At 34.6% G+C, this 26,728-nt stretch overlaps 1 protein-coding gene across 1 annotated transcript in view; it reads right to left on the bottom strand.

Moving 5' to 3' along the window:
* LOC145694826 (dynein beta chain, ciliary-like) overlaps positions 1-26,728 on the bottom strand; it is a 614,922-nt gene that overhangs the window by 41,713 nt on the left and 546,481 nt on the right. Inside the window, exons 61-66 of the mRNA XM_081771484.1 lie at positions 26,470-26,674; positions 19,562-19,867; positions 11,935-12,105; positions 6,658-6,806; positions 4,354-4,521; positions 813-945 (exon numbers count right to left, since the gene is read on the bottom strand). Of these exons, the coding sequence (XP_081627610.1) occupies positions 813-945; positions 4,354-4,521; positions 6,658-6,806; positions 11,935-12,105; positions 19,562-19,867; positions 26,470-26,674 (1,132 nt within the window). The remainder of the gene's footprint in view (positions 1-812; positions 946-4,353; positions 4,522-6,657; positions 6,807-11,934; positions 12,106-19,561; positions 19,868-26,469; positions 26,675-26,728) is intronic.

The following is a 26,728-nucleotide window of genomic DNA, read 5'->3' on the forward strand; positions in this document are numbered from 1 at the left end:
GAAACCAACCACAATATTGATTTAGTAGGGCGCCAATACTTCTACGGGACACTGAACCGTTTACTCCTTTCCAACACTTTTCTTTTTTCCTTGCTCGTCCGATGCCCTCTTGCTAACAGCGCCTGGGGCGACGTTCCCGCTTGACCCCCGTAGCTAGGGTTCGATCATACATACATATTTCATATATTCATATATTGTTAGTGTGTATGTTTTAACATTTTTCATAGAATGTTCATACATCCAAACTTTTTACTATCTCTATCTACTAATCACACACTTTAATTATACACATGGATAGAAAACTATAATAATTGCGACAAATATTCCATTACAGCATATATAGTATGGATGAAAATAATACATTAAACACGTTTCCACAATATTAAAAGCAATGATGACTGTGACAACAACACGACAAATCAAGATAATTTTCTTTGCGGCTAATGATTGTTCAAATATGAAATATTTTACCCTATATCACGAAGCTACTGTTAACATTCCCAATATTTTTCTGTGAAATTTTCAGGGCAATGTTCTACTAGTGGAGGCTCTTGAGGGAAGCCGCATACGTAAATATTTAAATTTTCTGACTACATGATAAGAGAAGAAAGCTTTCTTGCCACTTCAAAAAATTGTATAATACAAGAATTAGTATATTAGTTATGTTCTCTTCCCTTAGCGGTTTCTTTTTTTATTGTGTACACTAATACACCCATAAGTATACATATGCTTTAAGCTTTCAAGCAAACTAAAGCCTTCCAACTTGTATTCTTTATTGTGCCTGTATGCTTAACTTAAATAAAAGTACTTACCTTCAAAGGATCGACTCCCGGAGATAGAATAAAGAACATGGGAGTAGCTGGACCAGACTCTTCCCATGACTTTGAAAACTCCAGTCTCGTAGCTTCTACATATTTGGCACCGAGCTTTTCTTCTACAAATACCCTGAAAAAAAATTTTTTTGCTTGTGTTTATAACAGTAGTATTCAATGACGTGGAAGACCCGGGTTTGGTTTCTGGTGGGAGCTCAAATGGTTCCTATCCCATATTAAGCTGTAGATTAATAACGTCCCATAAACCTTTGATGCTGAAAAGACGCTAAACTCCAATGCAACCAACTATTCAATAGCCAACACATAAAAACTTACGAAAATAAAATAAAATAAACTGTCGCAAATAAAATAAAAAAACTTACGAAATAATAAGTGAAAAATTTAAATACTAAAAAAAGAAATTAGATGTAGAGTATAGAATAGAACAAAATAAGCTATTACCAAAGATAAATATTAAAACATTAGATCTCCGTGAAGACAAAGTCACACAAACGAGCACTTATCACACATACGCCAAAATTTACTGCTGACGATTCCGCATAGAAAGAAAATTAGTGCTCTTACCAGAAAGTGGCATACTTTACAAAATTAGTACTGGAGTATTACTGGAATACTGGTGGAATATAGTGATGAAATATTAGTGGAATACTGGATAATGGAAAGTAAAATACCTACAGAGAATGGGGAATAAGATCACTAATTTTCTAGTAAGAGCACTAATTTTCTTTCTGGGCTATCATCAGCACTAATGTAGCACTAAGTTTTTGGCATACTTTCCAAAATCAATGCTGCATTATTTGCAGTGGGATACTGGCCAAGAGTGAAAAGTGGATTACTCGCAAAGAATGCAGAATATTGGCTTTGTCGTAAGGCCATTAATTTTCTTTCTGTGCGGTATCGTCAGCACTAATTTTTGGGTACGTTATAATTAGTGTTCATATAGATAGTGTTGTTTTCACGGAGGTTAACATTGGTCCTGAGAAAGCTAAATTAATAAAAATCAAAATAAATAACAAGAACATCGAGTAAAATTAATAATAATAACAACAATAAACAAAACAAGTAAAGAACGAAAACAAAAGCCTTATATACACACTATTTCAACTTCATTAATGAAACCAATAAAGCAATAAGCAATAATTAAAGCAATAACAATTTGATCACTGAAACCATAAAACCAAACCCCCAAAATTGAATAATATTGTTAAGGCTCATACTATTTTAACATTTCTTCCTAAAGGTCTGACACGGGATGTATTTGAACCTGAACCCACAAAGTGGGAGTGATGTAACTTATATATTTCTTGAAAGCTTGGGTCAAGGTAAGATCAAAACCGGTTACCAAAATTGGAGGGATCTCAAGCATTTCGCTTGAGGGCAGCATGTTACTCATTTTTATTAACACCTTTAAGCGTGTCTTAAAGTCCGTTGCAACTCCGATAAATCTGAAACGGTGAGACAGATATGAAAACAGAAAAACATGTCTTTCATCATTTCAAAAGTATAACGTATCAAAGTAAAATTAATTGTCTCAGGGTCCCAGACAGGGTCCAACTCAAAATTTTTAAATGGAAAGGGGGATCAACTTGCACATCGTATGAAAGCTGATGTTAAATAAAAGAAGATAAATCAATTCGCGACTCTCTACGATAAGCTTGTGTAAAATAGCGGTGGGTCAAAATATCAACACAATCTTCATTGAAAAGTCTATGGCCACTCGTATGTGTCTGAAACGGTGGAATAGGTGTAGAAACAAAAACACCAATATGTCATTATTTCGAAAGTATAATGGTTCAAAGTAAAAAAAAAAAATGTTCCAGGGTCCCTCGCAGGATTCCAGACGGGGTCAAACTCAAAATGTTGAAATAGAAAGGGGTTCAAATTGAGTATCGTATGAAAGCTTATGTTAAGTGAAAGAAGAGGAAACAAGTCTCGAATCTTGATGAAAAAGTCTATTGTCACTCCTACTAATCTGAAACGGTGAGACGGATGTAAAAACAAAACAAAACAAAACAAAAACTAGAATGTATCAAAGAAATAAATAAATATCCCAGTTTCAACTGCAGTATCCCAGACGGGGTCCAACTCAAAAGTTTCAAGTGCCAAAGGGGGTAAATAAGCACATCATGTGAAAGCTCGTGTTAAATGATACAGAATTGGACATTGGACAAATCTCGACTGTCGATAAGCATTGCAATATGGCACGAGTCATTTCCTTTGATACATTCTAGGTTTTGTTTTGTTTTTGCACCTGTCTCACCGCTTCCGATTAATAGGAGTGGCAACAGACTTTTTCATCAAGAGTTAAGACTTGTTTTCTCTTCTTTCACTTGACATAAGCTTTCATACGATACTCAACTTGAACCCCTTTCCATTTCAACATTTTGAGTTGGACCCCGTGTGGGACCCTGGAACATTTTTTTCACTTTGAATCAATATACTTTTGAAATAATGACTAGATTAGATTAGATTAGATTAGATTAGATTTATTAATCATTCTCTGGATCACGCTACATGTTCATTTGTACAAAATGGTATAGAATTCGTCAGTACATAATTTCGATACAATATTTAAAACAAATACAATGCTCCAGTGTTCAACAACTTGTGAAAATAGATATAAGCTAAACCAATTCTACAATCTATATAACAATAATATTAATATATTGTCCATATCCGTGTTTTTGTTTCTACACTTATTCCACCATTTCAGATGGCCATAGACTTCGCAATAAAGATTGTGTTGATATTTTGACCCACCGCTATTTTGCACAAGCTTATCGTAGAGAGTCGCGAATTGATTTATCTTCTTTTATTTAACACCAACTTTCATACGATTTGCAAGGTACCCCCTTTCCATTTAAAAATTTTGAGTTGGACCCCATCTGGGAGCCTGGGACAATTTATTTTACTTTGATACGTTATACTTTTGAAATGATGAAAGACATGTTTTTCTGTTTTCATATTTGTCCCACCGCTTCAGAGTTTTCGGGGTTGCAACGGACTTTAAGACACGCTTAAAGGTGTTAATAAAAATGAGTAACGTGCTGCCCTCAAGCAGAATGCTTGAGACCTCCCCAATTTTGGTAACCGGTTTTGATCTTATCTTGACCCAAGCTTTCAGGAAATATATAAGTTACATCACTCCTACTTTGTGGGTTCAGGTTCAAGTACATTCCATGTGAGACCTCTTTCGTTGTTGGAATCCGCGGTGGCTCAGTGGTAGAGCGTTCACCTCTGGTGCATGGGGTCCGTTGTTCGATTCTAGCTTGCAGCAAGTGAACTTCGTGGTGGACAAACACTGTGTGTATGGGTTTTCTAGGGGTTCTCCCACTTTTTCATTCCACTATTTCATTCATTTCTCATCATTACCACCTCCTTTAGTCTAGTCGGCATAACCGTGGGACGCAAAACTTAAAGATTTCATTTCATTTTCTCTTTCGTTGTTTGAAATGTATGAATCAGTAAATGTTAAAATATCTCTTTAATCATAAGTACTGTGGAGATAAAATCTGCTTACCGTACAGCATATGTCATGCGATCTGGCCGGAAAGCTCGCATCATGGTTAAACGCTGAAGAGCTGTCTTGTTTTTCCATTCTCCAGGGAGCTTCTCTCTTTCAGGACATTCTGAGTCAATTAAATTCTTCCATCGTTTAGCTGAGCCCTCGATATCACGGTCTAGATTTCTATTTAAAAAGAAAAATGACCTTATGAATCAGAAGTTTTGCGGAGAACAAATAAGACTTTCAGGAAAAATCATTATTAAAGTAATCAATATAATTACGAAAATAAAGTTAAATTTCTCTTCTTAAACAATATCCAAATATTCAGAAATGAATAAATGAATGGTTATGGTTTAATAGAGAAATATTAATAATATATAACACAATAAATCTAATGAGAATACCTCAGAGCATGTCATTTAATCAAATTCCAAGAATAAAAGTGTGAATACGGTAATTAAAGACTGCATTATAGGCCAAAATCTGATTAAGATCTTCAGATAGTCGTAAACTAACATTGACCTTTGATATTCTGGATATTCCACAAGAATGTGTCGAATACTCAGTGTGACAATAGTCTTGACAGTACTGACGGTTAGTGAAAAGCATTAAATAGGAATGAGTGAGATGAGGTTGGAGGATCATTTCATCTCGGAAACTAGTGTGTGACGACGTTTTCCAATTGTCTAAACTAGGTTTTACAGTGTGGAGTTCATTTTGGTTAGTCTAGTTTAAATCCACTTTGTAAAGAGACATAGTGGTGCCTCATGTCTAACAACAATATATTAGTTTTCATAATGGTGCAGTGGTTGCATGCTCATATTTCTTGGAAGAGTAAAAAGGCCCATTCAGAAGGCTTGTGAAGTTGGAGTTAACCCGGGTTTTAGAGATCTTTTGAACGTCTGTAGCCTTCAGTGTTATTTTACTGATTTTTCTTATTTTCTTTTTCATTAGTGGCCAAGTGGTAGCATGCTGGAAATTTTGAGATCTAAAGTTCTAGTCAGAAGGCTTGTAAAGGATAGTTAAATCGTTTGTATAGAGGCCTGTTGAATGCATATAGCCTTCCATATTTTTTTCTTATTTTTGAAATTTCATAGTGGCTCAGTGGTCACATGCTCAAACTGAGAGAACAAAAATATTGTTCAGGGAGCTTGTAAATGCCTAAAAATAACGTTTCTTATAACTTCTAGTAAATGGTCATTTGCTTTTCATGCATTAATTCTTATATGGCATTTGCATAGTGGCTCAGTGGTAGCATGTTTATAAAGGAGAAAGTCGAATAACTGGAAATCAGTTGAAGTAGAAATTTCCTTTCTAAAGTTTGAATTGTCTCTTATTAAATTTAGACTTGAAACTAGGCTATCATTACTCCCCGGTGTTTATACTTTCCTTGATCAAGGTAGTAGTTGACGGCATTCAAATCAAATTTGTTCTGAGAGCGTCAATGAGGAGCAAGTCAGTGAAAGGTCTATAAAAGCTGCCAAAGGAGTTAACACAGGAGGTAATTTAAAGTACGGAAAGAAGTATTCTGCGAGGTGAGTGAATATATATATATATTTGGTAGTTAATGTGTAGCGTTCAGTTCTCGTATGTGACGGTTGTCTCAAGTAGAACTCGTTTTTCACTACGCATTGCATTGGCAAACTTCCAGTTTAATTTCGATAATAATATCCATCTGGAATTTGTGTTACTTTCTTCCGTTGAATATTTTGTCCTCCCACATTGTTATTCCACCATATATATATATATATATATCTGTTTGACTGAAACGAATTTGGATTTTTTCCGAATTGAATAGTAATTATTACAATCCAGTATTCCTTAACGTGTTTTCGATAACCACAATGAGTTAACAAAATGATAGAAAAAGATCTTGCTTCTGCTTATAGAAATTATTTCTTCAATATTTAGCTTTGTTTTATAGTCTTGCTTAAGTATAGGGATAATATTTTAAAGAATGTGATATTCGACAATGACTACCTGTCAGGTATCTTCACTTGTAATGAAATTTTAAATACACAGTTTCAATTTTTACACATCTCGGCTGTACCCAATTGAACATTCCTTTTCCCAATTTAACTTGATATTCTCTGGAATATTTACTCCCTGAAAAAGGCTTTCACGGTGAGTCGAAATATTGAAGAACGGTAATTTCAATAAACAGTGGATAATCTCAATAAACATCAGATTGATTTTTATGTACAGATTAAGGTTTATTGCAAGCTGTTGAGAAAAGTCTGCAATAAAGTGAGTCTAAATGTGTCAACATTCTTGAGAAAACATTAAAATATTTAATACAAGTGAAGAATCGAAATATACCTGTATTCATCCATATCTGCAAGGCTTTTCACTCCACCCCAGCAGAAGTCAGAAAGGAAATCTACGGGACTTTTCTGATTTGGAACAATAGGGAATCGTAAGAGAAAATCTAATTCTTTCGGAGAGATCTCTTTTGCGGTCAGAAGAATCTGTTCGGAAGAATAGAAAGTAAGAAATTTAAAACTATCTTACGACTTCGAAGATTTATACACTATAATAATATATGTATATATGAAAATAGTTAGTTCTCTTTAAGATTTTTTACAAATTACTTCCAAGGAAATGAATCAGTGCTTAAGAGTGAATATGTTACTATAAATAAGGGTAGAACCAGCTTTTCTTTCAACATGAGAATCGAACTATTGACTTTTTATATTACTTGTTATAGTATGAGAAGTTTTCATATGTCTACGAAAGAACACTAGTCTTACTATCTTTAATGTTGAATAATTTAAAACATGCTAAAAAAATGCAAAAGCCTCATGGAATAACACTATAATTTCTTTTCTTAATTGCATTTAGCACTGAAACATGGACTTAAAAAATTGGAAAAATTTTGTCTTCAAATCTAGACATTGAACATTCGAAGAATTACTTGCGGAAATATTTTCACTTCTGTATTTTGGCAATATATTACAAGGAAAATGTCAAAATTTTAAATACAGATATACAAGAGAACTCTCGGATATGCTAGTCAAACTACTTATAAATTGGTAACTCTTACTTTGTTCATCTTGGTTCTAAATATAGTCTATATTTTATTTCAATGAATCCTTGCAAAACCAATACAGGGTAATATATCCTAATCATAGTAACATATGTATATGCATAGCAACATATCCTACTGACAAATTCAATTATTTTATTGATACTTTTCTGTATAATTTTAACATAGCCTTCCCGTTGGTTACGCAAAGGCTCTAATAAAAACGTGGGTCACGCGAGGAATATAAATTAGTAAGCAAAAAGTTATATATCACAATGAACATATGAAAACTTCCACAAATTTACCAGCTAAATTTAGAGCCCATATAGAAATACAGAAGAAAATATATCAGAATGCTATTCGAGCAGCCAAAAGAATTCACAATGACAATATAATATAAAGATATAAAAATAAAATGAAAGATACATGGAATGTAATACAAATCCACGAAGAGTAACACAATGCGTGAAATATTGCAAGTAAACTATTGGAATAATTCTTTCGCTGGTCCTACTGCCATTAATGGAGTTTCTAATGATTATTTTCTTAATACTTATTTACATTCTGGTACATTGAATATTGGTATAGGAGAAAACATCTCGTGAAGAACAGTTAGTGGCCTGTATCAATGATGCTTTCTAGTTCTCATTCTGCAGGTATAGGTGAGGTCCTGTACATAGTGGAACATGTTTGCTATTTGTAAGTAAATATTTTGAATTAGGTATATTTCCTGAAATATTAAAGATAGCGAAAGTAATATCTTTGTACAAGAGAAGGAAATATTCATGATGTAGAAAACTATAGACCTATTTCTATTCTATCTGTTTTCTCGAAGATCTCTGAATCAATAATGTTATTGCGTTTGAAAAATTTTATATCCTAACATAATCTGATCTCGACTTCTCAACACAGTTAAGAACAAGATCAATCGGTATTGCATTATTTAACTTTATTACAGAGATTTCTAATGTTCTTCAAAAAAAAAAAAAAAAAAAAAAAAGTTTGTTTGTCGACTTTCCTAAGCTTTTAACATTGTACTACATTCTCTTCTACCGAAAAACTGCAGAAGTACGGCATATTAGGTGCAGTGCATAAATAGTTGACAAACAGAAAAGATGTAGTTCAAATACGTAAACCGTAAACAATATGGAAGTGGTATCTTCCCCGAAAGCCGTTACTATCTCCGTTGGTGTTCCTCAAGGCCCAATTCTTAGGTCAGTTTCTTTTTTTACTATACATAAACGATCGTGTTCAATTTATGTATCCTCAACATATTGTACTGCATACTGATGATGTGAATGTTTTAGTAAAAGAGAGTAATATGGTAGATTTCAAAAGCAATTTGAAATACACTGTCGACTGTTTGACAAAATGGATATCTCAGAACCAGCTGATGATAAATGCAAACTAACTAAAGTACTCAACTTTCACTACTCATATATATCTAAAATAGTAAAAAGTATTGTATTAAACCCGATTTCCGTAGATTACTAGCACTTCACGAAACTTTTAGGAGTTGCAATAAACGTCAGAATGACTTGAGATGAACATATTGTTGATCTAAATAATAATAATAAAACAGTGTTTGTTTTGTGATTTACAGATTACATGGTTTTGTTTCAAAACAAACTTTGCTTTCGTTACATTATGCTGAGTTCCAGTCTTTATTAAATTTCTGAATAATTTTCTAGGGAGCTTCCTGTCTTAGTGCTACTGCTTTTCGTTTACAGAAGAAATTAATACGGACCACTTTTAACATTTTATCAAGAACTTCTTGTAAAATTATTATATATGTTAAAATTAATGAAAGTATTTTTATTTATGTAAATTGTATACTTCATTACGACACACGAACAATATATATATACAGGGTGTTAATGAACTATACCGACACACTTTAACAGGTGATTCCTCACATCAAAATAGACTACATGCGTGGAACGTACTTTGACCGTACTTACGGATGGCCGCTATGTTGGATAGTACACGCTAGCGACATGTAGTTTCAAAACTGGTCTCTACACGTGATTACCTTTCAAACGAGGTACCACACGGTGGGGGTTGCTATTTAAAATTTTGTAGTTACCCCCTTGGGGGATTCTCCTTATCAGCATAATGTAGTCTTTTATGTCCCTTGAAGGTTACAAAAGGTTTCGTTTTTCTATCTGTCTTGGTTTCTTCAGGGGTCTTATTATTATTCATGGAACGCACTAGAGTCAATCCATTCTAAGTGATCAAGCATGTGCCGCTCGACCATCTCCAAAAAATCTAATTTTTTCGTGAATGTTTATCCTATATCAGGGTACTTCAAAACCACAATTAATTATTTTTTACAGCATCCCATTTTGACACAGGGGCTGGCGCCATTTTGCGTTTTTCAGATTTTAGGCATTCACGTTGTTTTGAATATCGCAGCATGTGTTTGTCCAAACAAATTGAAATTTGCTGGACGTCTCCAGCTCGTGCAAAGGTAGAACTTTGATCTCTTAACATTTTTGCCTAAAACCACTTGAAGGGGGTGAAATGAGAGTCTGCACTAGCAACATTTTTGGACATTGTAAACATGTTTGGGAAGAGGAAACAACTGACGTAGAGGTCTCAATTTGTTTGTGCATGTAGTCCGGGGACATAAGTTAATATACAAAAATTTACAAACCTGTAGCTGCTCCCAAAGGCCTGAAAAAAATCGTAAAGTTGGGGAATTATGCCAATTTAGCATATTTCACTGTCCAATATCTCCAATGGGCCTGGATAGAAAATTCTGAAATTTTGGGAATAGCTAGTCCTTTCGTATACCATAACACACAACAAAGCGCGTTTAGTGTTTTTGAGCATAAGGGGGTCAAAGTATTAAGTAATGACGTCATATTCTACTAGGTGTTTTGTTCATAAAATCTTTTTTGGACATTGAAAACATGTTTGGAAAGAGGAAACAACTTACGTAGAGGTCTCAATTTGTGAGTGCATGTAATCCGGGGTCATAAGTTAATACACAAAAATTTACAGACTTGTAGCTGCTCCCAAAGGCCTTAAAAAATTCGTAAAGTTGGGGAATTATGCCAATGTAGCATATTTCAGTGTGCAATATCTGCAATGGGCCGGATAGAAAAATCTGAAATTTTGGGAATAGTTAGTCCTTTATTATACCATAACACACAACAAAGCGCGTTTTGTGTTTTTGAGCAGAAAGGCGTCAAAGTATTAAGCAATGACATCATACTCTAGATGTTTTCTTCATAAAATCTACTGTATAAAAAATAATTAATGTTCATAAAATCTACTGTGTAAAAAATAAAAACGTAAAAAATAATTGATTGTGGTTGTGAATACCCTGATATAGGATAAACATTATATATATACAATGTATCAAATCACACTTGTACTGAGAAAAGTGCCTTACTTACTTGAGGGTAATTGAAACCATACCATTTTTTTTTTTAAATGTTAATGAATATTTAATTTGACTATGTAAAACCGCTCAAATATATACTACTCAAATATCTTAATATTAATGACAATTTCTATGTTCTGGTCTCTGCCCGATTATGTACAAAATTGGATGAATAAAGATATCATATGCCACATACGTACTATCAAGGGTAATGTCTAACATTACAATGTAGTCCTGGAATCTGGGTCTAACTCAGTAGAGTAGTTACGAGTAGTTTAATGTTGCTTTTCAGTATTAAAGCTTTGTGAGATGCGGATATACAGCATAACCTAGAATTCACATGTTTCCAATGACTGTGATTTTACTATATAAAAATTAACTATTATATAATAGAAAAAGAAAGATCCTTAGCCACACAGCACAAAATATGACATCCAAAGCGTATGTATGTATGACTTTAAGGCTTTCATTCCCTGACTTAAACGTTCAAACTATTACATTATAAAAGCTCTCTATTATTATTATTATTATTATTATTATTATTATTATTATTATTATTATTATTATTATTATTATTATTATTATGGAAATATGAAACGTATTCTCATAACACTTACATTTACTTATGTTATATCAATTCAATGCTACGAACTTTCTTTTCGGTTACTACATCGTTTTCTTTAAACCTATCCTTATTTGCAAACATCTTTGAATGTAAGAGGAAATACATCTACAATAGCTTTATTCTACTTTTAAAAATTTCGAGCGCAAATCGTGGCACAATTCTATTTTGAACAAATACCAGATTATTTTAGCTTTTAGGTCTCCAAAAGATTTATCTTCAAGAATCATCATGTATAGAAAAATATAAGTTGAAATTACACACTCAATTTAAACAAAAATTAGTTTCATCGGAAGATTATTTAATGAAATTAATCGTACAAATGGATATTTGGCAAATAAGTATTCTGCATTTGTATCTGCGCGCTCTACTATATAAACGTTTGTTCTCGCTTCTAAAGTATTATTGTAGGTCTCGATTATTACTTCATCTATCAACATATAAGTTCATTCGTGTACAGGGTACATTTCATATATAATTTGAAGGAGTGTTGTAACTCTAGTAGCTTAAATCTATGAGAAAATTTTACGAAATTTGAAATAGATATCAACAACAAACCTGAAAGGACATTTGCGCAATAAATATAAGTTTGTCAGCTTCAAACAGTCCACGAGTAGTATATATAAAAACTGAGTATGTGATACAGTCGATTAGAATATTGACACGTTGTACAACATCATCTGACTTAGGCGCTCTGGCAATAGCTTGATGAAATACGACACTGAATGCCTGTCAAAAGATCAGAATAATAATAGACTTAATTATAATATTCACAATTTATTAATGTATTATACAGGATGTTTAAAAAAGAATGACCTGATTTTAGAAGTCCATATGTATTGATAAAAACATACTACAAAAATGGGATAAATAGCAAAATACTCACAAAATCTTTAAGTTTTTGAAATGCAATTACAAATGTTCTAATTGTCCACCACCAGCAGCACGAACATTTAGACGACAGCTAAATTCGTCATAAGCTCTACACCATGTATCTGCGTTTACAGCAGTTACGGCAGCTGTTATTCCGCTCTTCACTACTTCTATGTCACGAGGTAAAGGTAGAATGAGGTGCAGGTGGATCAATGGCAAAACGCCGACGAAAAGCAGCTGGATCGAAATAACTTACTCATTCTTTGCAAACTGCTTCACACAAAATGGCTTCTGTTGAGCGAACGCCATCTTACTTCCTACTGACTGAAAACTGAGAAGACACATTGACTGACATCTAACGGCGATTTTCTGACACACTACATCACGCCCATTCAAACAACACTCATTTCCTTGCGGCACGTTCCTTGTTCCCTGTTTATTACCGTCCAAGATCAGGTCATTCACTTTAGAAACACGATGTACTAACTATATATATTAGGGTGTCCATATATATAGGGTGGACAATTTAACTTGATTATCCGCTATAACGTAGAAACCAAAAGAGGGAGAAAGTGAAATTTTGTACGAAGAAACTGTACGGAAGGGAACATCTTTGTATGTATTACACAGAAAGACCCAACAGTGTTGCCAACCCAATAAAAAGTTATATTTTTTCAAATGGCACTACTTCAAATTATTACATATTTCAAATCAACATGTCAAACGTAAACTTAAAATACCACATTTATTATTCAGTGTTGCAAACTAACGATGTTATAGTATTACAAACATCCAACGCTTGGAAGCACCTAACACATATACAACACAACTGAGATGGATAGTATAATACACATCAAAAGTGCCTTAGGTTTGGATACCATGGCCATGGTATGACTTGTTTTGAATAAATAAAACGAAGTTTCAAGGACTTGGAAATTTGAATTTTTTAAAACTGATTTATTTCGAAAAATGTTTCAAATCATGTAATTGCGAGAACTTTAATTACAGCTACTAAAGGCTATTGCTGAAATGCTATAAAAAATAAGGAAAAAAAAAAAACTATTTTAAATATTTTCCACAAATACGCCATTTTCAGCAGTATTGCGATCTTTACCAATATTTATCATATCTCCGGAACTGTACGAGATATCGAAGTGCTCTAAACGTTAAATTAATTAGTACGTGATGATACTTATCTAAGCATTTTTTGAAGTTAATCAGTTTAAAAAAATCAAATTTTCAAGCCCTTGAAACTTAGTATTATTCATTCAAAACAAGTCATACCATGGTATCCAGACCTAAGGTACTTTTGATGTGTATTATCCTATCCATTTCCGTTGTGTTGTATGTGTGTTAGAGGCTTCCAAACTTTGGATGTTTGTGATACTATAACATCGTTAGTTTGCAACACTGAAAAATAAATGTGGTATTTTAAGTTTACGTTTGACATGTTAATTTGAAAAATATAATACTCTGACGTAGTGTCATTTGAAAAAATATAACTTCATATTGGGTTGGCAACACTGTTGGGTCTTTTTGTTTAAGCACATACAAAGATGCCCCCTTCTTTATAGTTTCTTCGTATAGTTTTGCTTTTCTCTCTCTTTTAGTTTCTACGTTATAGCGGATGATCAAGATAAATTGTTCATCCTGTATAGTTGAGTTGAATTGATTTTAGTTTAGCGTCCCTTTCAGCAGCAAGGCTATATGAGACATGGATTAACGTGGAATCCGAACCACATGCGCTCCCGCGGGGAATCGAACCCGGGTCTCCCAATTGTCCAATATATTAGGGTGGATCGAAAAAAACTTTTTTTAGTTTCCGAGTTGCTATATGTGGTTAGTGATGACTTGAAAAATAAAAAAAAGGTGCCTAAATCGGTTAATATCTTCCGATCGCGCAAAGCATCTGAATTTTTTTTTTAAAAAACGAAAAACTTAATTTTCTCGTACTCTTTATTAAAATAAAATACTCTCGTATTTTTTGCGCTATAGTGATAAAACATTACAACATGCCTTACTTAATAATAAAAACAGTTGTTTTTTTGATTTTAGAGAATATCTTCTGATCGCGCAAAGCCCATGAAGTTTAAGAAAAATGTCTGTTGTTCGTATTTTTTTTTTTTAAATAACAAATTATAAACTGCGATATTTTTAATGCCCTATAGTGTTGATGTAATAACATGCGTTCTAATATGTTTTATAATGTTTAATGTTTTAATGAGAGAGTTGCAAGGTTATGACCAGGGTGCGAAATCCCGGGGGGACGGATTTCCCCCCACCAAAAATTTTATACTTGCGTTTCCCCCCACCAAAATTTGTAAGGGGTACACCTTAATATGAAAATATAAGTATGTCTATAATGAAAATTTTCAAACAAACAATAATTTTGAATGCATGCCTGTTTCAAAAAACGTAGTTCACTTGTAAAGGGATCAGGTGTTTAATTTTGTCGGTTTCATTGTGACGAGATGGAGACCTTTATTCTCTAGTTGCGTGCAAAATTGGTAAAATTTCTTAAACAGATTGTTTTTCAATTACAGTTGACGAATCTACAAACAGATTTGCGGATAAACACTTGCTGTTATATGTAACATATGTGGACGAAGAAAATAACCCTTGTTGTTGTTTTTATAAATTAGTGCCTGTAGAAAATGCCGATGCAAAATCCCTTGAAGAGAAAATTATTCAAGCGTTTTCCGAAGATGGCATAGATATTTTAAATCTTAAAGAAAAGCTTTTTGGTTTTGGTTCGGATGGGAATGTAGTGTTTACTATGAGAAACAAGGTGTTGCTGGGGTTTAGTAGACGAAGTGGAAACAAGATTTCCTTATAATGATGTGCTAAAGTGCTTTTCAGTGTTTGAAAATAAAGATCATAATAGCATGAGTGGTTTATACGGTAACGTAGAAGTACCGGTATATAAAGCAGCTCAATTGTTTGGATTGAATCCTGATAGTGCAGTGTCAGAATGATTTGGTTTGATTTAGTTTAACGTCCCACGGTTATGCCTGCTAGGCTAAAGGAGACGTGGACCTACTGATTATAATGGAATCCGAACCACTTTGGTCGTTCAACTGTACTCCACCGGGAATCGAACCAGGGACCACGCTAACCGAAGTCAAGCGTGGTAGCCACTAGACCAAACGGGGGTTCTACAGTGTCAGAATGGAGAGAGTACAAGTCAAGTTCTAAGTCGGTAAATGATTTTCAAGTTCTTAAAAGACTTAACGCGGAAAGTTGGTTCTGTGCCATTATCAAATGCTGCCTGTGAATGTGGATTCAGTGTTGTTCATATTAAAAGTTCCGAAAGAAACCGTATGTTGGCGAACACCTTGCAATCTTTATTGACAATTGAACTCAGTGGACCTCCTTTATGGGATGCTGTTACTGCTGCTCATACGCAAGTTTCTTCTGGCCATCACATGTCCAACTCTCGTTACAAACGGAAAGAAAGTGAAGTTTAATCTTAAAATTTTCCTCTAAGGTAAGATACGTTATTGTAAACTATATTTTAGGTCTATAAATAGAGTAACACAATCATTCAATACTCGTATTATTGTGGCTCTCCCCGCTGGTCTAGTGGCTAGCACGCGCGCACCATCTTCGGTGCACGGGGTCCCGGGTTCGATTCCTGGTGGGAGCGCCTTACAAAAATTTGAACGATTACCGTGATTCGGATTCCACCTTAAACTGTAAGTCCACATCTCACAGTCTCGCTGCTGAAAAGGGACACTAAATTTAAATCAGCAAATCAATCATATTATTGCATTTGTGCTTTCATTTTCTAAGGTTTAACGTCCTACGAATATTCAGTAAGGCGAAGGAAGGCGGTCATGATGAGATTAATTATAATGTGAATAAAGATAGTGGAGGGAAGCGGGAAGACCCCGAGAAAACCCACACACAATTGTTTGTATACCACACGCAGAATTTGGCGCGAGCTAGGATCCCGCCAGGGATCCCACACACCTGAGGTGAGCGCTCTACCACTGAGGCAACACGGCTTTTTGTTGCCTATCAAGTATTTGTATTGAAATCATATCTGTTATTTATAATAATATATTCTTGCTAATAATACAATATAAATACATAGTATTATTTAGACTTACATAAGTGACCGGATATGAGCGACCAAACTGAAATACCAAATACTTATCGAAGAAACGGGAATTTCATAAATAATAAAAACTATGCTCAGACGCTACAGCTCATGGGGATCTATGGCTGACCAGGTGAAGCGCTTCAAGTTAGTAGTTCTAATGCTTGGTTAGGACATCGGTTCTCAGGGACTATTATTTCTGACTTATAGATCTCTACCACTATTTTGGTGAATGCAGTCTTCAATATGATGGTAAACACAAGGATACTGTGCTTCCACGGAAGTCTAACCCTGGACCATACGCACCGAAGTGTATATTAAATACAGTAGATAAGTTATCAATTTTGGTTAAATGGATAAATAACATTGAAGTATTTTTAAATAACAATGTCGACTAGTTTGAACACTTATTATTATTATTATTATTATTATTATTATTATTATTAGTAGTAGTAGTAGTAGTAATTAATAATAATAATAATAATAATAATAATAATAATAATAATAATAATAATAATAATAATAATAATAATAATCCATTAAAATTTCAACTTTTTGGAGGCCCCACGAGGCATTAGTGTGGATCGCTGAACTTCTTCCCCCCCACCATTTTCAAATGATTTCGCACCCTGGTTATGACATATAATTTCCAACGCTAACACAAATGTGCAGCTCTTCGCTTGTTTTTTTATATATAAAATAAAACAGAGGAGGAGGCTGCACTTCGAGTTCCACCCACACTCTTCCCATCCATCCAGACGTAAAAGGTGTGTGCTATTTACAATATTTACATATTTACATTTGTTTTTCTTTTTTGAAAGATTTACAAAATTGAAGCGACTTTATAGTCAGATTTTGTTCTGAACTCAGGCACCAAAGATTTGGATTTCAACGTTGCTCTGATGTAGCCATCTGTTGATTTGGATCCGCATACTTTGAGCGAAGCTTCTGTAACTAGCTTCACGCATCGCCCCACGGCTTGCGTATGGCAGGGGATCTTCTTGATATCCCCATCTGGTATTTCACCTCGTTGAATGAAAGAGTTGATGTCGTCGTTTGAAACTTTTCGAAGAAGAGGTGGAGAAGACTACTTGGCTTCACTCCAGTCAATCATGTCAATGTAATCTGAGGCTTAAAATGTACAGTTGGAGTAAGAAAGGTTCTGATGGTTTTGTCTTTCGAATCAGACTGCCTGGCTTTCAACACTCTTCTAAGCCCGAGTTCTCTAATGTTCTTCCTCTTATCAAAAATCATGGCTATTAAAATATTTTCGGGGTGGGCAAAGAACGAGTTCCTTTCAATGATGGGGCAAACAACTTGCTTCAAATTGTCAGGCAAGTATCGAGATGTTTCAATTGTTCTATATACATGAATGGGTCCACTTATGCTGTTTTTAATTTCAAACCACACTGGCATCTAAGATTTCAAAATGAAAGTCACTATGGTTTTTAACTCATTTGAAGGATTTACTTCACTTATGTATAGTCTGAGAACTCTATTTGCACAAGTGAGCCGTCTGGAATGTGAATGTGGTCCGGGATCACGAATTGATAAATCACTTGGACATATGCCACTTTTGACCGCCTGACATATATCTAAAAGATATCTCTGGTCTTTACTCAAAGAATTTCTGTTAACTTCTGGAATTACACAATTTATTGGTTAAAAATCTATCACTGGTAGTTTCTCACACCCGCTTAGATTCTTTCCAATTGGTCCAGAAAATGTCGTGGGGCCAACTGTTCCTCTATCAAAATGTTGAAAAAGATGACGGAAAGGTAATTCATTGAAATCGAGTAGACAAATAGGCCATTGCAGAGGTCGCCCAATATGGATCTCAAGATGACGAATAACACCATTTTTCCAGCCAGTATTTGTGTTAGTACCATGATATCACAACCGATGATATCCAAGTCTTCCACCGAAATTCCTTGTTCATTATGGCAAGACAGAATGTCTTTAGCAGATCCAGAGCTCGGCGACACATGGCCAATGTATACAGAACCAGGTTCTTTGATGAGCGAGTAATGGTAAACCTTAATAGTACGACGAAATTGTTTGGATTCAATCTTATCTATAATCAAGGTGTCATCCTTTCTTCCATCAAAATAAAGACCACGCAGTTTATCTAAATCATTTTCACTGTTGTTTTGCAAGTCACTCCTAATTTTGCTCCTTTCCCTTCTAATTTTACACCTTCAATAACCATAGACGTATCTGCTTTGGTTATTATACCAAAGTCTTCTAGCACACTGGGTGCTATAGCAGAACCTGCACGGTCACTGACTCCATATCGATCGCAGATTAATGCTGTAGTTCCTAGTTTAATTCTCATCTGCCATGGAGATGGAGATTCATTTTTCTCAGAGTCATTTGGTTGTTTAATTTCAGAACACACTTTGCCTGAACAACTTAGCTCTTCTTCAAGTAAACAATCAGGGTCATCTCTATTTTAAGTATAGCTTCTCCTTTCAGGTCTACGTTTCAACTTTGATGTCTCCTTCCGATCCAAAGCACTAATTTTTCCTAACCCATGCTTTCTCTGAAGATATAAGAATTTTCGCTCAATGACAGGAATCTTCTTGTTAGGTGTCTCACACGTGCGCGATCGGAAGATACTCCCTAAAAACATACAACATGTGTTTTTCTTATTAAATATTACTAGTTGTAACGTTTTATCACTATAGCATTAAAAATACGAGAGTATTTTGTTTTCATAAAAAGTGCGAAAACAGTACATTTTTCGTGCTTTTTAAAACTTTTCAGATGCTTTGTGCGATCGGAAGATATTAACCGATTTAGACACTTTTTTTTATTTTTCAAGTCATCACTAACCACAACTTTCCGCGGTATAGCAACTCGGAAACTAAAAAAAAAGTTACCATATATATATATATATATATATATATATATATATATATATATATGCTGACTTAAATGCTCGTTCCTCGCACGGAAGACAAATTTTATGGAAAGTATTTGAGTTCCTTCCCCTTCCAATACTCCCCTCATCAAAATCGGTGTAATCGATCGGGAGGAGTATTTGCTTTATTGATTTAGTATTTCAAAAGTTAAGCAAATGAAAAGGTTTCGATCAATAATATTTGAAAACATTTTAAGAATTATGCACGAAATTCTACTGCAAAAATTACTCTCATGAATTTAAAAAAATGATTTTTTTCTATATCTAAGCAAATGAAACACCGTTACCTTCAGTGAGAACTGGTACATGGGATGAATCTTATTTAGCTCATTTAGTATAAAATACAATAAAGAAGCTCTGCAGGCAGTTGGACGATATCGTTCTCTGTTTATATCAATTTCAACAGCCGTTCGTTTGGCTTCTTCTACCTTGACTTCAATTTCAGCTGCCGTCTTTTTCGTTGTCTCGAGATTTTCAACCAGAGCAACATCAGAAAGGATATCATCCCCAGCAGCTGCCAACCTCGCCAATAGGTCATCTTCTAGCATTTTCAACGTTATTTTGAATGTGTTTTGCTGTTTAGTCAAATCTGCCTGTAAAATAAACAAGAATTAAATGTAACAGATTTTACCTAGGTATGTTACGTAAAAAGCTATCTCACCATATAGTCGCGTAATTATTGCCTTGTTCTAATATTTCAACCACTTTCTTTACTGTAGCTTTCTTCCGGATAGAATTTTCTGCTTACGAGTAAGAGCGAGTCTTCTAAATCTTCATAGTTTCGTTTTCATTTCCTTGTGCATCTAATTCATATTTTAATTTATGAAGAAACAGTGAATACATTTACATAAAATAAAACTCACATATTCCCGAACGTGCTTGAACAATGAAAATTCAACTTTTTTTCATAAATGAAAATATAAATTAGGAAAAAACAAGGAAAAGAAGAGGAAAATATGAAGATATAGAAGACTCAACTTACCTGTAAGTAAACGATATTACCCTGAGGAGGGCCATAATGATGAAAGTGGTTGAAATATTGGATAAGTTACTAACTACGGGAATACAAAGTAACAAAGCTTTATTTTATTTATGTAAACAGGAATTAATTGATCCACAAGAGAGATCTATCATCGAAATGCTAATGGTGAATAAACACGTATATATATTAATGCACAACGTGAAAAAATTGCCGGAGCAGGAGAATATGAAAAAAGGAAAACTGATCTTACAAGGAAACCTATCGAACTCCTCGAGAAGTATCGCATTGAAACTTGCACAAGTGGAAGAACATTTTGAAAGATGGAAATATGTTTACTCCTACGATTCGCAAAGTCCTCGACCAGGAAATAGAATGATCTTTCCCTATAACCCCTGAAAGTAATGTACTTTGGTCATACATGCCAGAATGTGATACACTGAAAATTTTCTCTCACGAAGACAAATATTGCTAACTCAAGATGATAACAGTCGGTGATGATTGAGATCTCTGATACGTCATTGGCGCTAATCGATGTCAAATGGAGCAGGATACGCGATAGTAAGTTCCAAACGAACACGTTTACCCGGTGAAGAAAAGGGACACGCTGAAAGCACAACGCAAGAATGGCTTTCTATTATTATTATTATTATTATTATTATTATTATTATTATTATTATTATTATTATTATTATTATTATTATTATTATTATTACTATTATTATTATTAGTGTGACTATTATTATTATTATTATTAGTAGTAGTAGTAGTAGTAATAGTAGTAATAATAATAGTAGTAGTATAATTAGCATTATTAATATGAGCAGTATGATGATGAGTAATAATAATAATAATAATAATAATAATAATAATAATAATAATAATAATAATAATAATACAAATATATTGTTGGGCCCGTTAAGTAACGAAGGACTTCGGCCCGTCTTGAGTGTCCTTTAGCACTGCTATAAAGGTTTTAAAATCCACAAACAACCATACCCCAGGCGGGATTCGAAGTCGGGACCCATGAGTCGCTAGCTTGACGCCTCAACCAACACGAACATGAAGTCTGTAATAAGACGAAAAAGATGATAAAGAAATAATAATAATAATAATTAAAATAATAATAATAATAATAATAATAATAATAATAATAATAATAATAATAATAATAATAATAATAATAATAATAATAATAATAATAATAATCCCATACCAGTGGTTCTCGACTTAATTCCGATCACGACCCTCATATTATCACATCCTCTTGCCAGCGATCCCCTTACAATTTCTGGTTTGTAATAAGCTTGTGTCGGATATTTAATTAACCTATTACGGAGATCTCACTATATGGCCTACGTCTACTTCTATAATAGTAGAATCCATTTCTTGTATATAGTGGATAAAATAACTTCCCTAAAAGAAAATGGATTAAGCCCAAATTTGATCAGTTCATTCGTATTACAAATATCGAATCCGATCCGTCATATTGTTTCAAAATGGAGGCCGTTTGAAAATTTTAAAACTTCATAACTCACTTAATTTTGCGACATATGATAAAATAAATATAAAGCGCATTTGCATTTTTCTGATATTTCAATATGCAGTTCTCATTAGTTTCATATCATGATCTTTCATTTAAATTGAATTTAAACCAACTCTGCACCTATTGAAAATGTTTTGAAGACCAAGTTTTTCTTATTCTTGACAGTATGTATACATTATCTATGAGAGCAAAATTCAAAATAATATTTAAAAATATTTTTCGGTATTAGATTCTAATTATATTTATTTCTTTTGTTTATCTTCGCAACCCCTAGGTTGAGAAACCCTATCCTATACTATTTCTTCTTCTAGCCGACCTCGTGTTCGTGTGGGTTGAGACGTCAAGCCAGCGACTCAAGGGTCCCGACTTCGAATCCCGTCTGGGGTATGGTTGTTTGTGGATTTTAAAACCTTTATAGCAGTGCTAAAGAACACTCAAGACGGGCCAAAGTCCTTCGTTAATTAACGGGTCCAACGATATATTTGTTGTCTTCTTCTTCTCATTATTATTATTTTTACTCATCATATTGCTCATATTAATAATGCTAATCATACTACTACTACTACTACTACTACTACTACTAATAATAATAATAATAATATAATCACACTAATAACAGTAATAATAATAATAATAATTGAAAGCCATTTTTGCGTTGTGCTTTCAGCATGTCCCTTTTCTCCACCAGGTAAACGTGTTCGTTTGGAACTTACGATCGCGTATCGTGTTCCATTTGACATCAATTAGCATCAATGACATATCAGAAATCCCAATCACCACCGACTGTTATCACCTTGAGTTAGCAATATTTGTCTTCGTGAGGAAACAAGTTTCAATGCATCAAGTCTGACATGTATGACCAGAGTACATAACTTTCAGGGGCTATGGGGAAAGATTCTATTTCCTGTTCGAGGACGTTGCGAATCGTAGAAGTAAACATATTTCCATCTTTCAATATGTTCTTACACTTGTGCAAGTTTCAATGCGATACTCGTCAAGGAGTTGGATAGCTTTCCTTGTTAGAAGAAAACTATGGTTGTGAAAAAAGTCAACACCATGGTTAGAACTGTATTAGGCTTTGTAAATCAACTCAATGCACTTCTCTCTTCAGTCTAATGTACTTTCAGTGCAGTTAATCTTGCTTTTCTTGCTATGTGAGTTTTGTCTCATCTTTAAAGAGACTTTGCGAGACCTAAAGATAACATATCCCTAGTCAGATCATACAAAGAGCATACTAAAAATGAAGAACTTCGACCCAATCCAACTTTGATTCCATTTATATAAAATATGAGTATTTCTATGCCTCAAGTTTCTCACATATTATGTGCTCGTGTTTTGAAAGGAACTCATGTTTCATTTTTCTGCCTTCCCAATAAATTGTCATAATGCGATTATGCTCTTTCGTGATAAGCCGGATGATTGGCTTAAGTTTTACTGAGTCGAGCTTATTTTTATTAGCCTGGTTCCAACTTCTTGCCAGTGAAAGTGCATTTGTTGGACGAAAGAGCTACTAATGTCAGAGAAATGAAGAAACTGTTGGAGTGGAACCCTTGCTAATGTGACATTCTTGCTTACTGTGTTAGCATGCTCGTTTCTTCGAATGACGTCACATAGGATCCCACGAGTACACAGCCCTGTTGGTGCAGTTGATGACATTTCACAAGAATGTCTTGCACTAAGTTGTGTTTAGGAAGAGCATTCTGCCTGCTTATAGTAACGCTTTCTAAGTCAGTATAGATAAGCACGTAACGCAGCGAAATCTGAAGCATATGATTGAGGACAAGAATAATTGTTGTTAGTATAGTAGTGTATACTGAACACATTCGATGGAGACAGAATTTCGAACTGTCTTCGTCTGTGGCGAAGGCTTAGTCATTGGAAGTCTAACTATTCGAACGTATAAAACAAATTAAAATCGGCATACTGCTCTAGCAACGCTACAAACTCTTGCTTGAATTGCTGGGAACTTGTCTGCTGCTTGGTTTATTATTACAATCGAAGGTCGAGTCTTGGCGGAGTCAACTGTCATTGTGGAAGAACAAACTAACAAAAAAAAAAAAAGAGACGGTCGCTCATATTCGTAAGCAGTGAGATCCTCGTGAACAGGTCGTACTATGGGCATGTTGGCTGACTACTTCCTGCATATGTATAACTTAAGAGAAACCTCTTTCGACGATAGGCTAACAGTGATTCGTTGCTTCTGAATAAAAATTAATAACAAGAATAGCACAGAAAGCACTAATAAGTAGCCAGGTGATGAATAGTGTCAAGTTTTTTTCAGTAGAGAGGAACGGGCAATTGAATAAGAAATACAAACATAGTCTAACTGAGACCGAATTAGACTACGATATAATCACAATGGAACAATACGATCAGCATTGTAGGTGCGATGGAAAAGCACTCAAAGCAAGTTCATAGCTCGGAGAAAAGACTACTTAAGAGCAATGTGTGCCGATCAAGATGTGTTAAACGACGATCAAAAGTCAAACTCAGACATCGAACAGTGTCAACAAATAAGAGACGAGTGTTACCGAGATGCAAGTCCGAATTAAGAACGTAAGTTGATTGGCAGAAGTTTTTTTTGAGTTAGAAAACCGAAATATTGAAGAATGAACAAGACGATTTGAAGTAAATTGAAGCTGTCGTGTAATACCGCAATCCTCAGCATAGAGCTCAATAGTAGAGCGTTCACCTCTGGTGTATGGGGTCCCCGGTTCGATACCAGCTCGCGCCAAGTAAACTTTGTGGTAGACAAACATCGTATGCATGGGTGTTTTCGGGGTTCTTCCGTTTCCTCTCACTTTCTTCATTCCATAAATTGCTTCATTTCTCATCATCACCGTCTCCTTTAGACTAGCCGGCATAAGCGTGGGACATAATCTTAAAGATTTCATTTTTAGTCAGCATATAGTAGACCACACAGGAGGTTTTAAATTCCACAGTGCAAAATTGTGCTATAAAAATTTTCCAAATCAAAAATCTTAGCAAGAAGGTGATGATTATGTAAGAAGGCTTCTCGAATCTGTCTTTCGATATTAACAAAATTGTCTGTAGTTGATCGGAATAAGCCAAAGCCATACTGAAACTTTCTCATCAGAGGGTATGATTCTAAATACCAAATGAGACGCATGTTTACCATGTGCTCATGAAGCTTACAGACACAGCCCGTACAAGCACTGGGTCTGTAGGTTGTGACTGTTGATACAATTTTCTCTTGTTTCAAGATTGGAAGCACACCATCAAAGTCGGGGAGCGTATCTCAAAACCAGATGTAACTATGCAACTACAATAATACAACTTGTAAATCGCTGGATACGATAAACCCTGGAGCAGTGTTGGACGACTTACTTAAGACAGAATTGAATTTGTGAGTCATGAGGGGAACATTGTAATCTTCAGTATTGGAGCTACGTAATTTAAAAGGTTCTTAATAGAGTGTAAAAGCTATTTAACCCGACGAAATAGTGTGCCGAGTCGGAAATAAAAGAAAAGTGTCAGTTCAATATATTGACTATCTTTGTGGAGTTAATCTCTAGAACTCCATTTACTGATAGAGGGACACATTAGGTGAAAAAAGTAGGCCATTTGTAGAGCTAACTCGTAGCCAAACAGTAGTCATCGGAGTTCGACTAAGAGACGTCACGTAATCTTTCCAACTTCGGTGCTTCTAAAATGTTATCAGATACCAACTGTAGAACGGCGAAATTGTTGAAGATTCTCGGCAGTTGAATGCTGGTTAAAAGTGGCAAGAGCACATAGAAAGCCAGGATAACTTCACGGATTTCTGCAGACCACCATGAAAACGTGGTGGATCATTACCTCTGCATTTTGGTATGGAAGCATGAGCAACGTCGACCACAATCTGCTGAAATAGGTTAACAGCATACTGGTAAGTTTTCACAGGGATGGAACTCACTGAGCTCTCGAAATGTTGGTCAATCAGCACTTGTAAGTTGAAGCGTCCAAGATTGCAGGCAGACTATCTGTAATCACTCAAAAACGATCACAGCCACAGAGATCAAGATACACTCTTAATGTGAAGGAAACAGCAAGGAAAACATTACATAGGGAGAGGTCAATGCATTAGTAGGTGCCGGATCCAGTGAAAAAGTGACTATCATAATTAAGTTTAATCATCTCATTCTCATCAAGGAATTCCATCACTTGACGATCATCAATTATAATAGTTTTACAAGAATGTGTTGGATACTCAGTGGGACGATAGGCCTACAGTGTTTGAATACGGACGGTTGAAATCACACACTAAGAATGGATGTTTGAAAAGTATGTATAATAAGCAAACATGCCAGATCACTGCACCTCGGCGACTGGTAGGAGACGTTGCCCAAAGAAGTTCTACAGAATAAAGCTTATTTTCGTTGGCCTGTATCCAATGCGCTATGATCTGAGGTAATAATATTTTCAGAGTTAAGAACAGACTACAGAAAATGGCTCATGATATCGTGAGCATGCAATAACCCAAAATTGCAAGAATAAAACAGAACCCAAGACAAGGTAAAATCAACAATAAAGCTGCTTATGAAGTATTATATTACTTTTTAAACAGAAGTATCATAGAAATATATTCGGATATTCCTAAAATTCTATTTTTACAGTTTAATTATCATTACTGTATATTACAACAGTCTGTACGGTATATTATATCTTACCTTAAGTGCTTCCAGATCAGGACGTTCAACCTTCACTACTTCAGCTAATAACTGATCTTCCAGACCGTCCCTTGTAACAGTGAAATTAATTAGAGTCGTTTGTGCCTGCATTTCTGGCTTGTAATGAGGATTCCCCAGTTTTGTGTGTAAAATTAGACGAAACTTGTTATTCCACTCTACATCTTTATCACCAATCTTAACAGCACTGAAAATAAACAACTCCAGTTAGAAGTTTGTGGGTATATTTATCCTAATAAAT

The sequence above is a fragment of the Thermobia domestica genome, chromosome 9 (genome assembly GCF_964235325.1).
Source record: "Thermobia domestica chromosome 9, izTheDome1.hap1.1, whole genome shotgun sequence".
In the NCBI taxonomy this organism is placed as follows: Eukaryota; Metazoa; Arthropoda; class Insecta; order Zygentoma; family Lepismatidae; genus Thermobia; species Thermobia domestica.